Source organism: Seriola dumerili, unplaced genomic scaffold, assembly GCF_002260705.1.
Source record: "Seriola dumerili isolate Sdu_G_001 unplaced genomic scaffold, Sdu_1.0 BDQW01000538.1, whole genome shotgun sequence".
In the NCBI taxonomy this organism is placed as follows: Eukaryota; Metazoa; Chordata; class Actinopteri; order Carangiformes; family Carangidae; genus Seriola; species Seriola dumerili.
Window position 1 is genome coordinate 2,040,988 of NW_019174793.1, and position 18,718 is coordinate 2,059,705.

The following is an 18,718-nucleotide window of genomic DNA, read 5'->3' on the forward strand; positions in this document are numbered from 1 at the left end:
TTTTCTTTCTCTCTCTCCAGCAGTGTTTGTGTGTGTGTTTCCAGGCGTCTCCAGGCAGTCGGCAGATACCTTCCCCATCCCACACTACAAAACACACACATTTATAACAAAGACTTCACAGCAGCGTGTGTGTGTGTGTGTGTGTGTGTGTGTGTGTGTGTGTGTGTGTGTGTGTGTGTGTGTGTGTGTGTGACACATTTAGCCGCATAGTAACCAACTGTGTCCAAGTTTTCAGTTATTAAACAAGAAAAAAAAAGGCTCTTTGTGTGTGTGTGTGTGTGTGTGTGTGTGTGTGTGTGTGTGTGTGTGTGTGTGTGTGTGTGTGTGTGTGTTGAGTTGTCACATTAAAGCTCGACTGTGCCCACTGCTCCTGTGGGACTGTGTAAGTGATTTGCGGGGCCTCTGCTGTCCGAGGGGAGACTGTTTGCAGAGTTTTTCTAGGTGAGAAAAATGGGTCAATTTTTGATCATAAAAACCAGCGAGCACACGGCCTGAAGCTGCAGGAAATAACTCAGTCACTCCACCGTGTTTATTACTTAAAACAGAACCAATTTCAGAGGTTCTAAAATATGTTATTATGAGCTAATGCGCAGCTCAAATGTATAATGATATAATGCACAGACATTAACAGTGGGTGTACGCATGGTGCAGGAGGATGGTACTGCAGTATCAGAGCAGGGTGGAGTGAAGAGTTTGTACAACGCTGAAAATACTCATTTTGTTTGGGTTTCGGTTTCAGAATAAATCAAACGAAACTTTATCCAACATCGTGGACGATCTGATTTTTGCATGTGATCTACTATTCACTATTAAAAGTACATTAAGATATTTAGATATTGCGTTTTAAAAGCTGCTCATCAGCCCACTGTCGACTGTTAAACAGCTAGCGCGCTAACCGCAGCTGACGACAGCAGTGGTTGTTCTGCTCCGCGGCCTCCTGTGAGCTCACAAGACGGAGGAGTTACAGTCTGCGGGATGAGCCGGGGTTAACCGGTGAGCAGGGACTGAACTTTCTAACCACAGCGCTTACAGTACATACAGCACCTCATGAATAGTTAACAGCGCTGTCCAAACACATACTCCAAGTGTGAACGCAGCATTGTGGGCCAAGAGTAGCGGCGAGGTCACAAACATCTGAGAGAAGCGTCAAAGCAGCAAAAAACGCGACTTCTGCTCAGGACTTTCAGAATAAAATCAGAGCGGAAAGAGGATGCAGAGATGTGTGAGTTGGGTCTTTAGCCTTGAGTGCGTCCAGGCAACCAACATGCACAACTAGTCATGTGATCACGAGCGTTCAAAACTAAATCTGGAGAGATACTCGCGAATCAGATCGTGGATTCTACCCAGAAAGACTGTAATAGGATCTTGGGGGCAGATCGCCGAGCCCTGTGTAAAGTAAACCAACAGACAATCGATGAAAGGAACAATAAAGCCACAGAGAAAGTCCAGTCCAACATCTTGTTACTCCTCCTCTCACTGCTGGTTTCTCCCTAACTACCAGTCCTCCCTACGTAAAAATGCCCCTCTCCAACACACTCACACCAAACACAAACATGCGCACCACATCCCTTGCACACAAAGTGCCCCAGATAAACAGTGGGCTTCGTCGGAGAGGCAGAACAATCACAGGGTTTGATGGCTATAAAATATAACTCCTAAAATCCTATACCCCTAAATTGCAGGCTGCAATTTGCACAGAGAAAAGCAAGGAAAAAAAAATGTTTAAAAATAAAAAAAAGTTTATGAAATTGTTGGGAAAACTGTGAATGGAAAGATACAAGAGCTCAGCTGTGGATCGGTCGTGACACGGGGCAATATTTCTCTCATTTTCTTGTCTTTAAAATTATTATTGTTTATTCTCCTCATTGAATCAGAATCCCTAATCATGCGTCATCAACACGAACTGTGACCAGAACCTGGTCAGTCGTGCTCCTGCAGGATGTAGGGCAGAGGGAGGAGTAAAGTAAAGACTGCAGGGTTCAGATGTCAGATTTAGAAGAGAGGCTGTGAGAGCGCGCAGAGGGTTCAGAGTTCGTACTCACAGTCGAGACAGAGCTTCGTTCTTCTGAAACAGCAGCTCCGGGAGTTGGCTGAGGCGGTTCTTGTTCAGACGACTGGATGGGACAGAAACATGCAGAGTAAATATTACACTGGAAATATAGTTATATACAATATGTGTGTGTGTGTGTGTGTGTGTGTGTGTGTGTTCTCACAGTCTTTCCAGCTCCTTCAGCTCGTCAAACGCTCCCCTCTCAACGTTACCGATCTGATTCTCCATCAGGTGACTGCAACACAACAACTTAATGAAAATTCAAAGTGTTTCCCTGCAGATTACAAGTAATAAAAAAGTGATGCTCTTACAGTTTAATTTTCTTCAAATAAATCTTAAAAGCTTGTTTAATAAGCCACATAATAAACATGATTAAAGCATATTCTGTTTAGTGAAACATCAGGATGCATTAGCAACAAACATCAGTAGTATAGTACAGTACTTATCTATAGTCAGTATATTTCCTGCAGCAGATTTGAGTCAGTGTTTATAGAAGCAGCTGCAGCACAGACGCTGAGTGATCTGCTGCTGCAGTGCCGACCGAAAAAAGCCAATATCAGCTTTATTTTGGAAAATGTTCCACCACTTTATCTTCATGTCAAACAGCCCTTGTCCTTTGGCACTACACATCCTCAACTGCTCCATATTCTCACACATAAACGCACCTGTATTATCAGCTGTTTGAGTCATAAATGGCTCTTTGATGAAGAAGTGAAAATATGGTTTGGGGCATAAAATAAATCATATATTAAAATCATGTTTTTTTCTGTCCACAGCAGCTCATCGCTCAGCGTCTGTGTCGAGCTCCCGCTGCTTCTCCAAACGTGCCGACCTGAATGTGCTGCAGGTAATACACCGACTATGGACCTCAAACAACTCCACACCAAATAACCCAAACCATCATTTTAATAAACTGCTCATGGCGAAGAAAACAAAACACAAGCAGCTGCCCTTTTTTGAACTGTTTTGTGGAGACATTATAAAAAGCTTGAATGAATTATGACGCAACGTGATTAAACTCAAGCTCTGCTCAAACCAAAACAAAAAGACAAAGTGTAACATCTTTCACCCTCTCATTAAAACACAAAGCCTCCAGACACATTCGCTCTCCCACAGTCGCTGCTGGAACCGGTGTGTTTGATAAATAAACCACCGGGGTGACACTTCCACATCAATCCCCTCCTGACAGCAGCGAGCCTCGGGCTCCCGGCGGGCTGCTAATCTGTTTTGAGCAGGCCTCCGGAGATGTCATTAGCTCCTGGCATGTCATCCTTTTAACACCTCATGTCCATCGGTGACACTCGGCGCAGACCGGGTCCTCGGGTTAACGCAGGAAACCGCGGCTTGTCCAGCCTCTCCCACAGGGCACAGTGTTTCCAGGTCAAAAGGTCAGAGATAAACCCCTCCCTGTTATAAATGTGACTGACACTGACACCGAACAAGCACCTCTGGGTGGTTCATGTGTCACTGCTGAGCTAAAGCGTCATTCGGTGCCCTCTGGCTTTCCATGATTCCCACATTCCTACGGGACCTGAAACTACCAGAGAGATGTCGGGAGAGAACAAACACAAGCTGCTGCCCTGTTAACAATGTGCCTGACAGCTGTGAGCCAAGCTTAGAGCTCTTTATTTTCCGGGTAAATATCAGTATATATTTGACTTGACGAATAAGAAAAAGAAAAGAAAAAACAACTTAATGACTGAATAAAAATCTATCTATCTATCTATCTATCTATCTTTACATGCACCAAGTGCTTCACATGAAAAACACATAAAATGACTATAAAAACATTCATGTAAAATGAGATTAAAAATGCATAAAATCAAGTAAGAAACTTTTTCTTCTTCTTGCCTGCGCTCTTCTGTTAAACGGCGCCTGGAATGGGAATCAGCTCTAAAGATATAAAAGCTGACTGTGGCTGAGACTTACAGGACTCTGAGGTGTTTGAGACCAGAGAAGTCCGTCTTGGTGACGACTGTCAGGTTGTTTCCGTTCAGATCGCTGAAAAAGACGAAAGGAGACAAGAGCGGGTCAGAGAAGAGGAAGTGAGGGAAGAAGTCAGTATCAATACATTCAAATATAATATACAAAGAATATTGTTTGAAACGTCCCACCTACTGCACCTTGTTTCTACCGTCTTTACATTATGACCTGTTGGGTGTATTTCACTGTGTGTGTCATGTTAGTGGTGAAGTGTTCAAGCCAAACCTTTGAGGATGTTCGCGTTCAGATAAAAGTGGAATTTTAGCAGCTGTAATTTATTCTGCAAAAGCAAACGTGACGATGAAGTGACAGATTTTTATGATTTATTATTATTATTATTATTATTATTATTATTATTATTATTATCTCCACTCAAACTCACTTTCTTCCAGTTTGATGAGTATCTGTAGAGAACAGCACATTGTTTCTGCTCTTTGAAGTAATTTTCTGTCAGTGTGCAGTAAAGAAAGTTTCTCTCAGTGTTTCAGAGTTCACTTTGAGGACGATCTGCGTTTATTCTTTTACTATAAATCAGCAAACGTCAGCTCAGAGCTGTGAGAAAACCAAGTGAGCTGTTTCTCCCTTCAGACTTCAGACGTACAGCATGAGACGACACAGCTGCTGTTTGTTCCTGTCTCCAAAGCTTTTTACTCTGTTGTCGCACTCAAGGCGGATCCATGCATTCTGTATACACACTTCAGGTATAAACTGACGGTGTGTGTGTGTGTGTGTGTGTGTGTGTGTTATGTGATCGGCGCTCTTTTCAGCGCGGTCGTGGAGGTTGCTTCTAGCGGGAGGGGTTTAACCCTATGACCTCATTGTCTACTTTGATTGACAGCTGGGAAGAAAGAGAAGGGATGATGTCACTCTTCCCACGAGGCTTTGTGGAGGGAGAGGTAAACTGAGCCCTGCGCACGCACCTGTATGTCTGTGTGTGTGTGTGTGTGTGTGTGTGTGTGTGTGTCTGGAGTGTCATGTTCCTGTACTACTGTAATGGGTGGAGCAGCGTGTGACCTTGTCCTGTCCCGTGTAAAAGAAAGAGACAGAGAGCGAGAGAGAGAGAGCGGTTGTTGTGGTTTGGGTGTGCGAACCGGATCTACACCTCACTCATGGAAACGCAAAGAAAACACCTGGCAAAGTAGAAAAACAGAAGCACACATGCCCATAATAGAACATGAGCCTTCACTGCACAAAAAAAACTCCAAGGTGTTTTTCTCTCAGATTCATCCAGAGTTAGTTCTTCATATGTTCCCGGTTTGTATTTTCTACGAAGAGGGACCGGTTCACATGTAAATGATCAGGGACCAAACCCACAGTCTTCTCTCTGAGCAGAAATGCATTTGCAAGTTTAGCTGCAGAGAACTCAAGCCTTTAGCTGTCTGATTGGAGAAACCGAATCTTCCAAATTTATGCTCTTCCCTCCTTTTGTTTCCCCAGACAGTTTCCTTGCGTAGCTGCTGAGGAGCAACAGTAACACAAGAGGGAATTATGCACTAAAAAGACTTGAAGTGTGTGTCTGCACACTCTGAATGTACCTGCAGGGATAAAAAAAGTGTATCCAGTAGGTGGTAAATCGGGGCCCAGTCCTCCCTGCGGACACCAGAGCGTCCTCCTTGAGAACTTCCTGTTTTCTCTAGTTCTGCTTACTTTCATTATCTATTCATTTCTAAAGTGTCGGACGACAATGGACAGAGCTACAGGTGAAGATCAGAGAGTAGAGTAGTTTAACTGTGGGACTTCACAGATGCCCAAAAAGACATTCACCTTTCTTCTTCACAGTTAAATGGATGGATTTTAAATGGATGCACAACTGTCAAGGCCAGCGTAACTAGTGGGGCTGGACTGTATAATATAATATATAATATAATATTGTCATTTTTGTCCCTTTACATCTGGAGAAAATGATTTGTAGGCCGGAGCATCTCTGCAGCACCACAACGCTTCATTTATGGTCTGTTGTTGTGACACATTTTACCTTTATCAAAAACACTTGCAGCTCCTGCGATTTTTGATATTGCACTTGGCCGTCATGTAATTTCAATAATATTTCGATTCATTGTTCAGCCCTGGAATCTAGTAAATCGCAAAGTGTTCAGTATGGTCGATTGTTGGCCAAAAAACCTGCTCCAGAAACACTGAGAATAACGTGACACAAGCCGGTGAGGCAGACTGCTGCACCAGCGTCGCGCCAACTGACACTTGTGTGTGTGGAAAATGTTTGAAGTTGAAATAACCTCATCCAGCTGGAAGAAAATAAGATTTTTGGAGGTTTTACAGTCTAAAGATGGAGGAGGAAGAGGTGGTGGTGGTGGCTGCAAAAGGGAGGGGATTGGCTGGGAGGGAGGGAGGGAGGGAGCGAGGGGAGGATGGATGGAGACGGGTCATGGCGGGGGGTCCAAAATCACTCCCTGGATGTGTGTGAAATTACCCTGACAGTTAGACTGCACGGGCAGGACAAGCGTCAGGAGGAAGAGAGACGTACAGCAGGCGACCACATTTTCACACGCTGCAAGAGAATGTATGGAAGCCGGAGAAGCCTGAGAATATATCGCCCGCTAACGGCAAAACGCTCCAAACATTTTGTCTTTGTTGTACGAGGAGCAGGAAAAAGACACTCGAGGGGAAGAGATGAACACAAGCACAGGCCTGATGAGGCGTGGTTAATTGAGTTTTGTGCAGCATGGCGGGGTCAGGGGTCAGCTGAGCGACAGACTCCCCTCGAGTGGCGACTCTGCCAAACAATAGCTCATTAAAGCAGAACGCGTCTCACACACACACACACACACACACACACTCATACAATCACAGCCTCAGTGGGCAGTGAGGCAGTTGATCCGCTCAGCTCTGCTCTCCACTGTTAGATCTGACATGGAGGGAGGCGAGGTGGAGGTGGGGGGGGTTCAGTAAGATGATTAGATACGTCGTGTGGATGGAGAGAAAGAAATAAACATAAAAGACATACAGTGAGTGGAAGCAACGATCCTGAAGTAGAGCTCCGTATCAAACCACAATACTTTTTTAAGAAAAGAAATGTGTCCATAGAACCGAGTGTCACAAAAGACCACCTTTCTTTGTCGTCATCCCCATCATCTAAATATCTTTGTTGGTCGAATAAAAGACATTCGAAGACGTCACACTGTTTCTTTAATACAGAAAAAAAAAACACTTACTTAAATAATCAGCAGATTAATCGATAATGAAAATAATCATTAGTTGTAGCCCTAAAAAATTTCAAACAACATCATGGCCCGACCCGTAGAGAGGCGGACAGTGAGTGAGCATGTGAATAAATGTTATCCTGAACCTCCAGTGCAGCAGGGAGTCATAACTTCTCTCTAGAAATCAGCCTTTTTTCCAGGCTTGTATATAATTATAGCATCAATGGTACTGAAGAGGAAGGATGTGATAAAAGCATGTAGTGGAAGTGGTCAGATATAAGGAAGATTTTTGGCACTCAACAGCTTCCATCCATATCTGCTTTTTAAAAAGCCTCTGAAAAACTCACAGCGTGGCAGGATACATCCGAGCAAGGAAGTGGCAAATCAATACCGGCTCATTTTTATTCTACTAATCAATTGAGCATCTGTTCAGAAGGTATGGATCAGTGAGGTATCAAGACCAAGCATTAACAAACTCCGCCTCCACACAAAAACCACACTCGTAGCCATTAGAGAGAGAGAGAGAGAGAGAGAGAGACGCAGCAATGATGTACAGTCTCAACCGGTCTGAATAAACACAAAGAAACCCAACACTTCTCTGCTTCAACAGCCGTTTACTAAACAGCAATCCAGTTCCAATCCTTCATCTGATCAGGTTTCCCTGTAAAGCAGTGGATTTGATGTGTCGAGGTTCAGAGGACGAAACAAGAAGTGGCTTCTTTAATGAAGAGATCAGAGACAAAAGTCACGGTCTGATTTATCCACGTCTGGTCTCTGAGCTTTAACCCCTGGACACCAGACGTCAACGCACTCACACAGAGGCACTGAAGTAAAGCACCTGAAACCAAGCTCAGTCAGCATCATTTAAAAACAGAGCTGCGGCACCAGCTTCGTCTGCTCCACCTACACACTGATACCTGCTGCAGCTTTAGTACTTGTGCCACCTGCAGTTGTAGCTGCAGTTTCTTATTCTGTGTCTGTATTTGATGTTTTATATATTAACACTCTTACTGTTACTGTATACTAGAGCATCCTGTGTCACACTAAAACCCCACTTGTATTTTATTGTAGTTAACACGTACATGAGTCGTGAATTTTACTTCACAACTACACAAACAGGCGTTATAAAGAAACAGAAAATGCAGCTTTAAAAGGTCTCATATAGTCTAAATGTCTCTGTCCATGTGTAGTGTGATTATAGATCAGGTCTAGCTTCTATATTAATACTGTGAAAGTATCAAAGCCTCAGTCCACAGAGAAATGCACACAGCCTGTATTCAGAAACTGAGCCTTAAAACCAGCCGTCAGGACTTCTGGAACTTTGTGATGTCACAACAAAGCAGTCACCAAGCCCCGCCCACCTGGACCCACCATCCAACATTTGCAGGATTTTGGTTTCTCTGAGTGTTTTTACCTGAAATCTGCTATATTTTTATTAGATCACTCAGAAAACAGTCAGCCAATCAGAAGAGAGGCTCAGAGCCTCCTCTCTTCTGATTGGCTCACCGACCTGTTGTTACTAGAGCTCCAGAGAGAAGAGCTGTAAAACTACACTGAGATGGTTTTTAGTTCTTTAAAACCCCAAATATATCTTCTTATGGATCAACACTTCAAATAAAACACAGAAGAAGAAGAAAATATGGAGCTTTAAGTGGAGATTCAGACTGAAAACAAGGCGGGGCTGTGTTGGCGTTTAAGGCAGGGGTGATAATAATGAATTCGATACAGGAAGTCCATTTGGAGTAACAAAAAAAAAGGTGTTTAAAAAGCTTATCAGACACCAAAACGCTGCACAACTGTGCAACAATTTTACCTTGTGTTGCGACAATGACATTGTGATGCGCTCACATTATCAGGATCCTGGTTTCAATATTTGGTGTAAACATAAACTTAAAATGTCATTATTCTCACCAAGAGAAACCCAAGTCCAAAGCTGAAGGACAGAACTATACCGATGCTTCAAACACGTCCCAACAACCCTTTTTACTACCTCATCAGAACATTTCTGTCTTCCGTGCAACCCCAGGGTGGTTTCATTCTTTGCTTGGTCATATGAGAACAGAGCAATCAGTGCAAGATGTTACTGAGCCGGAGGTTTCTCGGGTCATTTCCAGTCAACCCCGGGGTGCTTCGTTTTGAGCCGAGGTCTGACCAATATCCCACCCAGATGCTTGGTACATGAGTGGCAGCAAATTTTCTTCAGCTCAGAACAAAGTCATTTCCTGACACGGAAAGAAAACTAGAGGCAGCTTTTAATGATTAATTTCAATCTATCTAAAAACCAACGTTGTGAAATGTGACCAAGTCAACACGAGACTGCACTGCAGATGTAAAAGCAATCTTGGTTTTTGCTGTCACCCGCCCCCCCCCCCCCCTTCCCTTCCCTTAACACCTCAGTCATATTAGCTGTGTCCCAATTCAGGGGCTGCGTCTGAAGACTGATTGCGACTAGACTGTCCCATTTCGAAGGCTCCCTTCAAATGCGGCCAAGAAATGCAGCCTTATTTTCCTGGGGTGGATCCTTCATGGCCCAACGTATCCCAAGATTCATTGCATGCCTGTGATGAAAGCGAACAACGCTGACTGAGAGCCTGAGGATTACATTACTTTTAAATGTAAGTATTGGTACAGTACAGCTAAAGGTACAACTGTTAAAACCAAGAGCCTTAAAAACCTCAAGTTTTTGTGAAAGGCGCTTCATGTTGTTAAGGTTGCTAGGCGACAGGCTAGGCTAGGCTAGGCTAGGCCGAAAATCCTCCCTAGACCAGACCGTCTCATTTCGGTTCAGCCTACGACGGCTACGAACGACCACACCTTCGACGACCGCATCCAAAGCTACTATCAACCTCCCACCACCGCCACCACATCTCCTCCTTCATCCTCACCTCCCCTTTACCTGCTCCTCCCCTGACGACCTGAAACAACGCTCCCCTCCTGCTGTTCCTCCTCTCCTCCCTTCTCCTCTTCACTCTCCTCGTCACATCTTTCTCCCCAGATGCAGCACAGTGGATGTGACTAATATTAGTGGTCACACACACACGCACACACACACACACACATACACATACACACACACACATTCAGGACTAATGACACTTCATTAGCAGTGTCTCTCCCACTGAGGGGCTGCAGGGTAAAATAGTAAGATGATTATAAGAGATGGACAGAGAAAGAGAGATAGACAGTGAAAGAAGCTGAGGTGGCAGCCGCTGGTAATGAAACGAGGTGTGTGTGTGTGTGTGTGTGTGTGTGAGAGAGAGAGAGAGAGAGAGAGAGAGAAAGAGTGATAGTGCAACTGAGGAAAAGAATTCAGCCACTTAATGACTGATTATTCTACTTATTAATAATAACTATTAATACCTACTGGTATCAAGATCCACTGAAAAGTTTCCAGTGAAGATTCTCAGTACATGGAGGTGAGTGGAATTTAGTTTGTGTTGCTCACAGCAGTGAAAAACTACTTTTTTTTTTTTTTTTTTTTTTTAAACTTGACTACAGCCTGTCTTTCCAGAAACAGTATCCAGGTTACTCGGGATAATCCACAGACCACGCTGTGGACGGTTTCCAAGTTCCCCAATGAGAAATGTTCACAGCGGGGTCTGCGGATTATCCAGAGTAACCTGGACAGTTTCGGGAAAATAAGTTACTGCGGAGTTTTTCTAATGTTTGGGTATTAGAAAAAAAAACACACACACACACAAGAGGTGCTCTGCGTTCGCGGTTATTGACAGAATTAAATGGAGATTTTGGAGCTCGGAGTTTCACTTCTGCACGTCAGCTCTTCAGAGAACAAGAGCTCTCGCTGTGGCTGAACTTAATGCAAAGTCCCCGTAAGTGACAAAACCAAGATGCTGTGTGTGTGTGTGTGTGTGTGTGTGTGTGTGTGTGTGTGTGTGTGTGTGTGTGTGTGTGTGTGTGTGTGTATGTGGGGTCCATGTGTCCATGTGGCACCTCAGTTTTCCCGCTTTCTGCCCACCGCATCAGGCGCTAACGCTAATCCTCCTCACGCTCAATTAGCTGTCTCACTGGCAGCTACACATAATGACACACACACACACACATACACACACACACACACACACACACACACACACACACATTGATTAGTATTTTTCTCAGTGATTCATGCCCAATTTATATAATGATGCATTCAGAGACAGAAATAAACAGACACACGGTCTGAGTGTGTTATTTCAATCAGCAGTGTGTGAGCAGCTCTGAGTCTCAGTCAGTTGTTTATGTTTGAGCTGTGGGTATCCAGGAACTCTGCACAGATGCCACACCATACACTCACCCTCCCTCACACACACACACACACACACACACACACACACACACACACTCTCTCTCTGTTTCAGACACACGGAGATAAAACATCAGAGTCCGACACAGAACGCGACCTGCACTTTCTCACACCCTCTCCTGCACGTACAAACACACGCTGACAGAGTTTGGGTTTTCTGAAGATTTTCCTGCTCTTGATTGTGTCTGGGGTTCGTTTAGAGTTCAGACAGTCCGGTTCAGACACCTGCGGCAAAGTTTCTGTTCGACTCGATTAATCAAGCAACTTGTTTTTTAAAAGCCTGCTGTCTTTAACGTGTAATATTTGTTTACTGATGACTAAATGGACAGATGTTTATTTAATGTTGCATCGTTTACTGGGAGACATGCTCAACCTTTTCACATGAAACAAATAAATTAAACTGAACTTTACTTTTCTTTTCCTAGCAGGGAGCAGGAGTGTTGACTGTTTTAACCAGACGCAGCGTTAACGTGATGGTGTTGACCTTTAGAGACTCGGAGACGCTTCCCACCTCGCCGTTGTATCCCTCCGACCAACACATCAAAGGTCCAGGAGTTACAGCGTTGAATAATGACCAAAAACGTGTTTTTTGGAGAACATTATGATGTCAGAGTGAAGTTGACCTTTGACCTTTGACCACCGAAATGTAACCAGTTAGTCCTTGAGTCAACATGAATGTATGCGCCAGATGTAATGAAAATTCCCTCTGGGCGTTCCTGATTTATCGCGTTCACAACAACGTGAGGTCACCGTGACTTTGAACTTTGACCTTTGACCACCAAAATCTAATGGGTTCATCCTTGAGTCCGAATTAACTTTTGCACTTCCTACATAAGATGCATTTAACCAGTTACTATTACCACCACTACTCTAGAGGCAGAAGCACGGTATAAAATCATAAATGACTTGTTAAAACTAGAGACCATCTCGTGACGGGACCAAAGCAGCCGCGACGCCCATCAACATGTCGGCGTTTCCACGACACACCTGTAAAGCTTCGTGACTGTATGTTGCACAGCTGTGACGCTATCAGACATCAAACATCTGCCAAAGCGCCTCTGCTACAGTCCGTATCACCGGGACCACATTTTGCCGTGACAACACACACACACACCACACACCTGTCAAAGCTGATAAGTAGAAAGTACAGATACTAACAGTTGTAGGAGTAGTCGTTAGCAAGTTGTCATACCGTTTGTGTTGTTTCTCCCTGGTTCTCTTCAGTCTATATCACTGTTAATATATTCTGAGCCGCCCTCAGCATCTGTCAAGACGACCCTCTTTAATGTTAAGCTCAGTGAATGTCTTCTTGGAATAAAAACAATGCCTACTATTTTTGGATACATGAAAATGTCAAGACAAAAATCCAAGTGATAATCTGTTTTTGAAATGTACGTTTTCCCAGTTCTGAGTTTTAACTTATTTTGAGCGAGTGTTGTGACTTGCAGCTCAGTGTTTGGGATGTTTACAGTAAACTTCTGTGCAGAGCGTCATCTCGAAGCAGGAAATAATACAACTTTTCGATGAGTGGTAAAATAAAATCTGGATGAAAAACGGTTTAAACTGATCTGCTCTTTAGTTTAAGGCTGACAAAAACCATTAACCACAAGAACCGTCTTCTCTCTTTCTCTTCTTCCAGTGCGCACACTCACACGCTCATGGACTCGTCTCCGCAGATTTCCCCTCCCTCTCTTTCTCACACACTTTCCTCTTTTCTCTGCTCAAATAACCATGCTCATCAGGGCCCAAAGGGGCATCCATTTTTCAGCGTTGCCATGACAATCCAATGAGGAGGGGGTGTTTAGTTGGACTGGTGCAGTCACCTTGATAAATGACCCTCTTATTGCCAGCTGTCTCCCAGGGAATACTGTACACACACTCTATCTCTCTGTCTCTCTCTCTCACACACACACACACACACACACACACACACACACACACACACACACACACACACACACACACACACACGGATCACTTTACATGCTAATTGGGCGACAAGCCCTTTAACAAATAGCTGTTTAATGAGTCGCTCCTCTTCGGTGCAGAGCGGGGAGCGACTGTCTGAGTCTACAGGACGCTGGGCTGGTAGGAAACAATCCAGAGGTCAAAAGGTCACACTGGCTATATTTACACGGGCAGAGTAGCAGGTCATTGGTCAATCTCTGGTGTAGGTCTTATTCTTTTTAAAGGGTCAGTTCACACAAATCACAAATTGATTTTTTTTTTTTCCCCCACTAGTGGAAGGTTTCCCTGCCGGCAGCTGGACTTTTATTGTCGAGGTTTTGAGGCATCCATTTCCAACACAACCCATGCGAACAAAATTTAGTCTGTGGTGCCGACACCATTAAAAAAAACTAATTCTAGACACAATGTCCCGGTTACTGCAGATAACGCACAGACCTCATTTCTAACAGTTTGAATTGGATGTACTTTTCGACCATGAAGTGGCACCAATGAAAGTAACAGCAGCAGAGAAGGTAAAGACACAAAGGTGTTTAGAGATTTACTACCTGCATCTCTCAGTACCAAAGGTTTTTATTTTGAAGGTATTTGAATCATCAAAACATCAAAAAAAAAAAAAGAAACATGGAAAGTTGTTTTGCATCTTAATTATCATCAAATGAGAAGATGAATGTGAATTTCATGTCCATGTGTCCATTACCACTATGGGACATTTTCAGAAACACATGAGAGGGAAACTGTCGGACTAGCTTGACCAGAAGAGGACGTACGACTTCCAACGCTGAAATATTTATTTTAAAAAGTGTATGAATTTAAATGCAAAACAAATTACGTTGATCTTTCACATCTCAAAAGTCTTTACTCTTTGAAATAAACCCATGCACCAGTGGCTGGCCTTTGTGCTTTGGGCAATTCTTCCTTTTTGTTTAGGCAACCGTTAAAGACTTTCCTATTCTTGATTGTTTTCTGTGTCTTCATAAAGAGTTTATGGAGTAAAACACTGTCTCAAACATGACCAAAGGTGGTCAATGCTTCAGTTTACTGATGATGGTGTCTTAAATTCCTAACATCATTTGGCCAACAGACATGTGAGACAAGACGCCTCATAACTTCGTCCCAGATGCAGAATGTTGACAGGATGAAAAGAGAAACTGCCAGGGCAGATGTTCGTTTTCACCTGATTATATTGGGCTGACGTCATGTAGACGGATCCTAACGTGAAGTAGAAGGAAACTCAGAGAGCGCAGACCTCCACCAGAGCCAGAGTCAAACAACTAACAGCAGACCTCAGAGAAAAATAAATAAAAACTGAGAGTAAGTGATCCAAATCTGTACGGAAATTGAATGAGTTCTTCCCCGGCCCTTGACACATCTTTTCACATCAGTTCGGTGCAAATTGGTTCAATACTTTCTGCGTAAACCTGCGGACAGATAAACAGGCGTGAATGAAAACATTTCCTCCTTGGAGGAGTTGAATATCAAAGGTGAGGACTAGATTTTAACTTTTCAGTTGCACCTTGTCACTTCCATTAAATGATACTGTCCCTGTATCAACCAGCAACACTTCTGTCTGTACAAGAGACACTATTTTTTTAATTTATTTCTCCACTGTCAGTTTCAGTTACTGCAGGAAAAACAAAACAGTTGCCCTCTCAGCGATGTGAAAAAGACAAACGTGCGAGCGGGTCTGCAGGCTCGCAGTTTTTTTTCCAGGCCATTTCTCTTTGACCAGGAGCCCGAGCCCAACCGTCCCCGATCATACAGCTATCAGCCTCAGAGGGGAAAACATCCTCCACGCTACAGTAAACCAGAGAGGAGGAAGGATAATGTGTCTCTGCCAGCACCGCTGACAATCATCAATTATTCACACACAGGCACTCTAGCACCTGAAATAAACACACACACGCTCACAATGTACAAAAACATACATGTTCGCCCTGCACTGAGAGCCACATACAGAACATACAGAACATACACTTAAGAGAGGGTCGGAAACAGATAAAGTGCCTCCTTGTTTATACACACACACACACACACACACACACACACCACACTGGTTTGTAGTAGTTTACACAAATCTCCAATACAAGATTTAAAGGCACTCGGCCCTTATTTTTGTAAATAATTGGCAAATAGTTAAGACACCAGACTCGACGTCACAGCTAGATATTCCCGTCGGCCACAGTGCAGCGTTAGACACACGGCAGTCCATGACAATCGACCTGTGAGGGCCGGTTTCTAGAGTCACAGATTTGCACTGACACAAGCAGAAACTCTCTGCAGAACAGGCGGGGAAACCAATTAAGACAACAACGGTGTCATCAGGAGACCAGGACGCAGCGCAGCAACATTACGTGAAGCGTCTCGAGAGAAGAGGTAGAACCCATCGTCTTTTTCCCCCACGCTGCTTCTCTGGCTGTTTTTACGCATTCTTGGAAAACGGAGGTAGGTTGGAAAATAACAGCTGCTACGTGTGTTAGCATTGGTGTTTGTTTGTGCGAGTCAGCGGGAAGGATGGGGCAGCGAGGGAAGTGCATCTACGTTTAATCACAGGAACATGATCTGCAGCATCTGAGACCACAGGATATGAGATGTTAGTTGACGCCATCATGAAGACAGGCCGCTGAATTTTGTCTGTCTTAGTAATTTAACAGTCTCAGTTAAACTTAGTGGCCACTTTATTAGGTACACCTGTAAAATCTAGTCAGTCAAAACAAAGATAATAATGCTCAGATTTGATTGACACTGTCAGAAAAGTGTTCATTTGACGATAAGTGAATCACTGAGGTTGTAGTTTCCAGCGGTGTTGAGAGGTTTGTCTAATGTATACGTTTACAAGCATGAAAGGGAAGAAGATTAGAAACACATGTCATTTAATGTAGTCTTGTTTTACCCTCAGTAATAATCATAGAGTTGAATGAACAGAATTGAGGCTTTATGAGCCTCATAAAGGTAGAATACGTGTCAGAGCTGTTGAACTATTAGATTGTGAAGGGTGTACCTAATAAAGTGACCAGGGACTGTAGCTGCACAGGTAAGAGAACGGCTTAAGAGGAACCACACACACACACACACACACAGTTAAAATGAGATTATATGACACTTTTCTGAATCTTGTGCAGTTGGACCGTGTGAACTCAAACAAGGTGAATTATGAAAATTATGGACATTTTGAAGAAAATTAAAGAACGATTAAATGTGTAATTGCAACAGGGAACAACCACAGGAATGATGCCGCAGAGCAGCACTCTGAATCCTGGGAGTCAAGTGGAGAGTCAAAACGTGTGTGTTGTGCGTGTGCATGTGTGTGTGTGTGTGTGTGTGTGTTGTGCGTGTGCATGTGTGTGTGTGTGTGGGGCATGAAGTTAAACAGACTACTGGTAAAGAGAGCTGGAATGAGCACGAGAGAAGAGACACTGCGGCAGAAGGGAAATGACACATAGCATGCACAAACACACACACACACACACACACACACACACACACACACACACACTGATACTATGAAATAACAGCACACGGGGTGAGTCACACTGATAATTAAATTCTCACTACAGACTAATTTGCAAATCTACAGACACACACAGAAACTCCCCACTTTGTCTTCCCCACACACACACACACACACACACACACACACACACACACACACACACACACACACACACACCCATCTTGTACAGACAAATACAAACGTGTGCATGTTTGATTATACTTGTGAGGACCTTCACACTCTGACCTATAAACCAAGCTTAAACATGAAACCTGCTTTTAACCAGAAACCCAGATTTGAATCGCGCCTCGCTCCTTTAAGTGAGAATCAGCAACATGCCGTCACTTTGAAGGATTCCCCTCGTCTTACTATCCGTCTGTCATCATCAGGTCCTCAGAAGTACATAAAAAATCTTTTAAAAATATGAACACACACGTGGTGAGTGCATGAATACTCACAGCCTCTCAGTCCCTCTGGGGATGTTCCTGGGTACGGAGTGGATCCCCAGGCCGTGACAGTCCACCGTGTTCCCCAGGCAGCTGCAGGCAGCAGGGCACGCCTCCGCACCTCCCCGACCTGCCAGCAGCACCAGGACGCCCCACAGCAGCATCATCCGCAGCCCAGACAGAAGAGCCCGGCCCGGGGACCCGGCCGCCGCCGCCACCGCCATCCCACAGCCTCCTGACCCGGCTCCATCCCCTCTTCTCCCAGCAGGCATCCTGCTTACCCTGCGGCGCTGCAGAAAAAACCAGCACAGATCCCGTCCCCTTCCTCTACCTTGGAGTGAGTGACCACCACCACCGGCGATACCTTCCTTTAAAAAACAAACAAAACAAACAAACAAACAAACAAAAAAAAAAAAGTGGACAAAAATGCCTCAAGTGCAAAGAGTGAAAAGCTTGAAGAGGCTGAGACAGACGGCGGCACAGCCAGGTGAAGTTCAGCTGAGACTGAACGGCTGCCACTTGATCCCAGAGTGGCCTTTCAGAGAGAGAAACAGAGGGGGGGGGGGACAAGTATATCCTCCTCTTCTTCTTCTTCTTCTTCTTCTTCTTATTCTTGTCCCCAGCTTTAGAGCTTCCTCCAATTGCCTTCTCTTCTTCTACTCTCCTGTGTGTTCTCTGCTCTCTCTCTCTCTCTCTCTCTCGCAGCCGTACAGTGTGCTTGCCTCTCCCCTCCACTTTTCATTGAGTCATTGTGCACTGAACAGTGAGCCACTAGAAAAAAAAAAAAAAAAAAAAAAAAAAGAAAGAAAGGGGGGGACTCCCTCTCTCCCTCTATCTCACACACACACAGAGCAATCATCCATCAAAAGCTCTTACAAATAACAGCACTCAGACTCCTCCCACGCCACCACCACCCCCCCCTGTCACACACACACACACACACACACACACATATATATACACAACTACACACACACACACACACACCAGCACCCGGAGTGAACTCACATCTATTCAGTGACAGCAGTAGCGGAGCCGGCACCTACAGTGACGGCAGCCTTTTTCTCTCTCTCTCTCCTTGTTCCTGTCTATCTCTCTCGTCCACATGCGCTCTCCTCCCTTGGGAAGAGCCTCAGGCTGCATGGACACGATGAGAGGAGAGACAGAGGGAGGAAGGGAGAGAGGGAGAGGGAAGAGAGGAAATCGTGATCAGGCTGAAGCATCCGACCGGGAAGCTCCAGGGGAAACAAAATGTGAGGACGGAGGAAAGAGAAACAGTTTGTGGAGAGACGGAGCAATAAATGTGAAATAAAGAAAAAG

General features: G+C 44.3%; 1 protein-coding gene across 1 annotated transcript in view; it reads right to left on the reverse strand.

Moving 5' to 3' along the window:
• LOC111235880 (slit homolog 1 protein-like) overlaps positions 1 to 17,670 on the reverse strand; it is a 66,782-nt gene extending 49,112 nt beyond the window's left edge. The window contains exons 1-4 of the mRNA XM_022764450.1: positions 17,411 to 17,670; positions 3,980 to 4,051; positions 2,214 to 2,285; positions 2,043 to 2,114 (exon numbers count right to left, since the gene is read on the reverse strand). Coding sequence (XP_022620171.1) covers positions 2,043 to 2,114; positions 2,214 to 2,285; positions 3,980 to 4,051; positions 17,411 to 17,670 — 476 coding nt within the window. The remainder of the gene's footprint in view (positions 1 to 2,042; positions 2,115 to 2,213; positions 2,286 to 3,979; positions 4,052 to 17,410) is intronic.
• Positions 17,671 to 18,718: the final 1,048 nt, after the last annotated feature.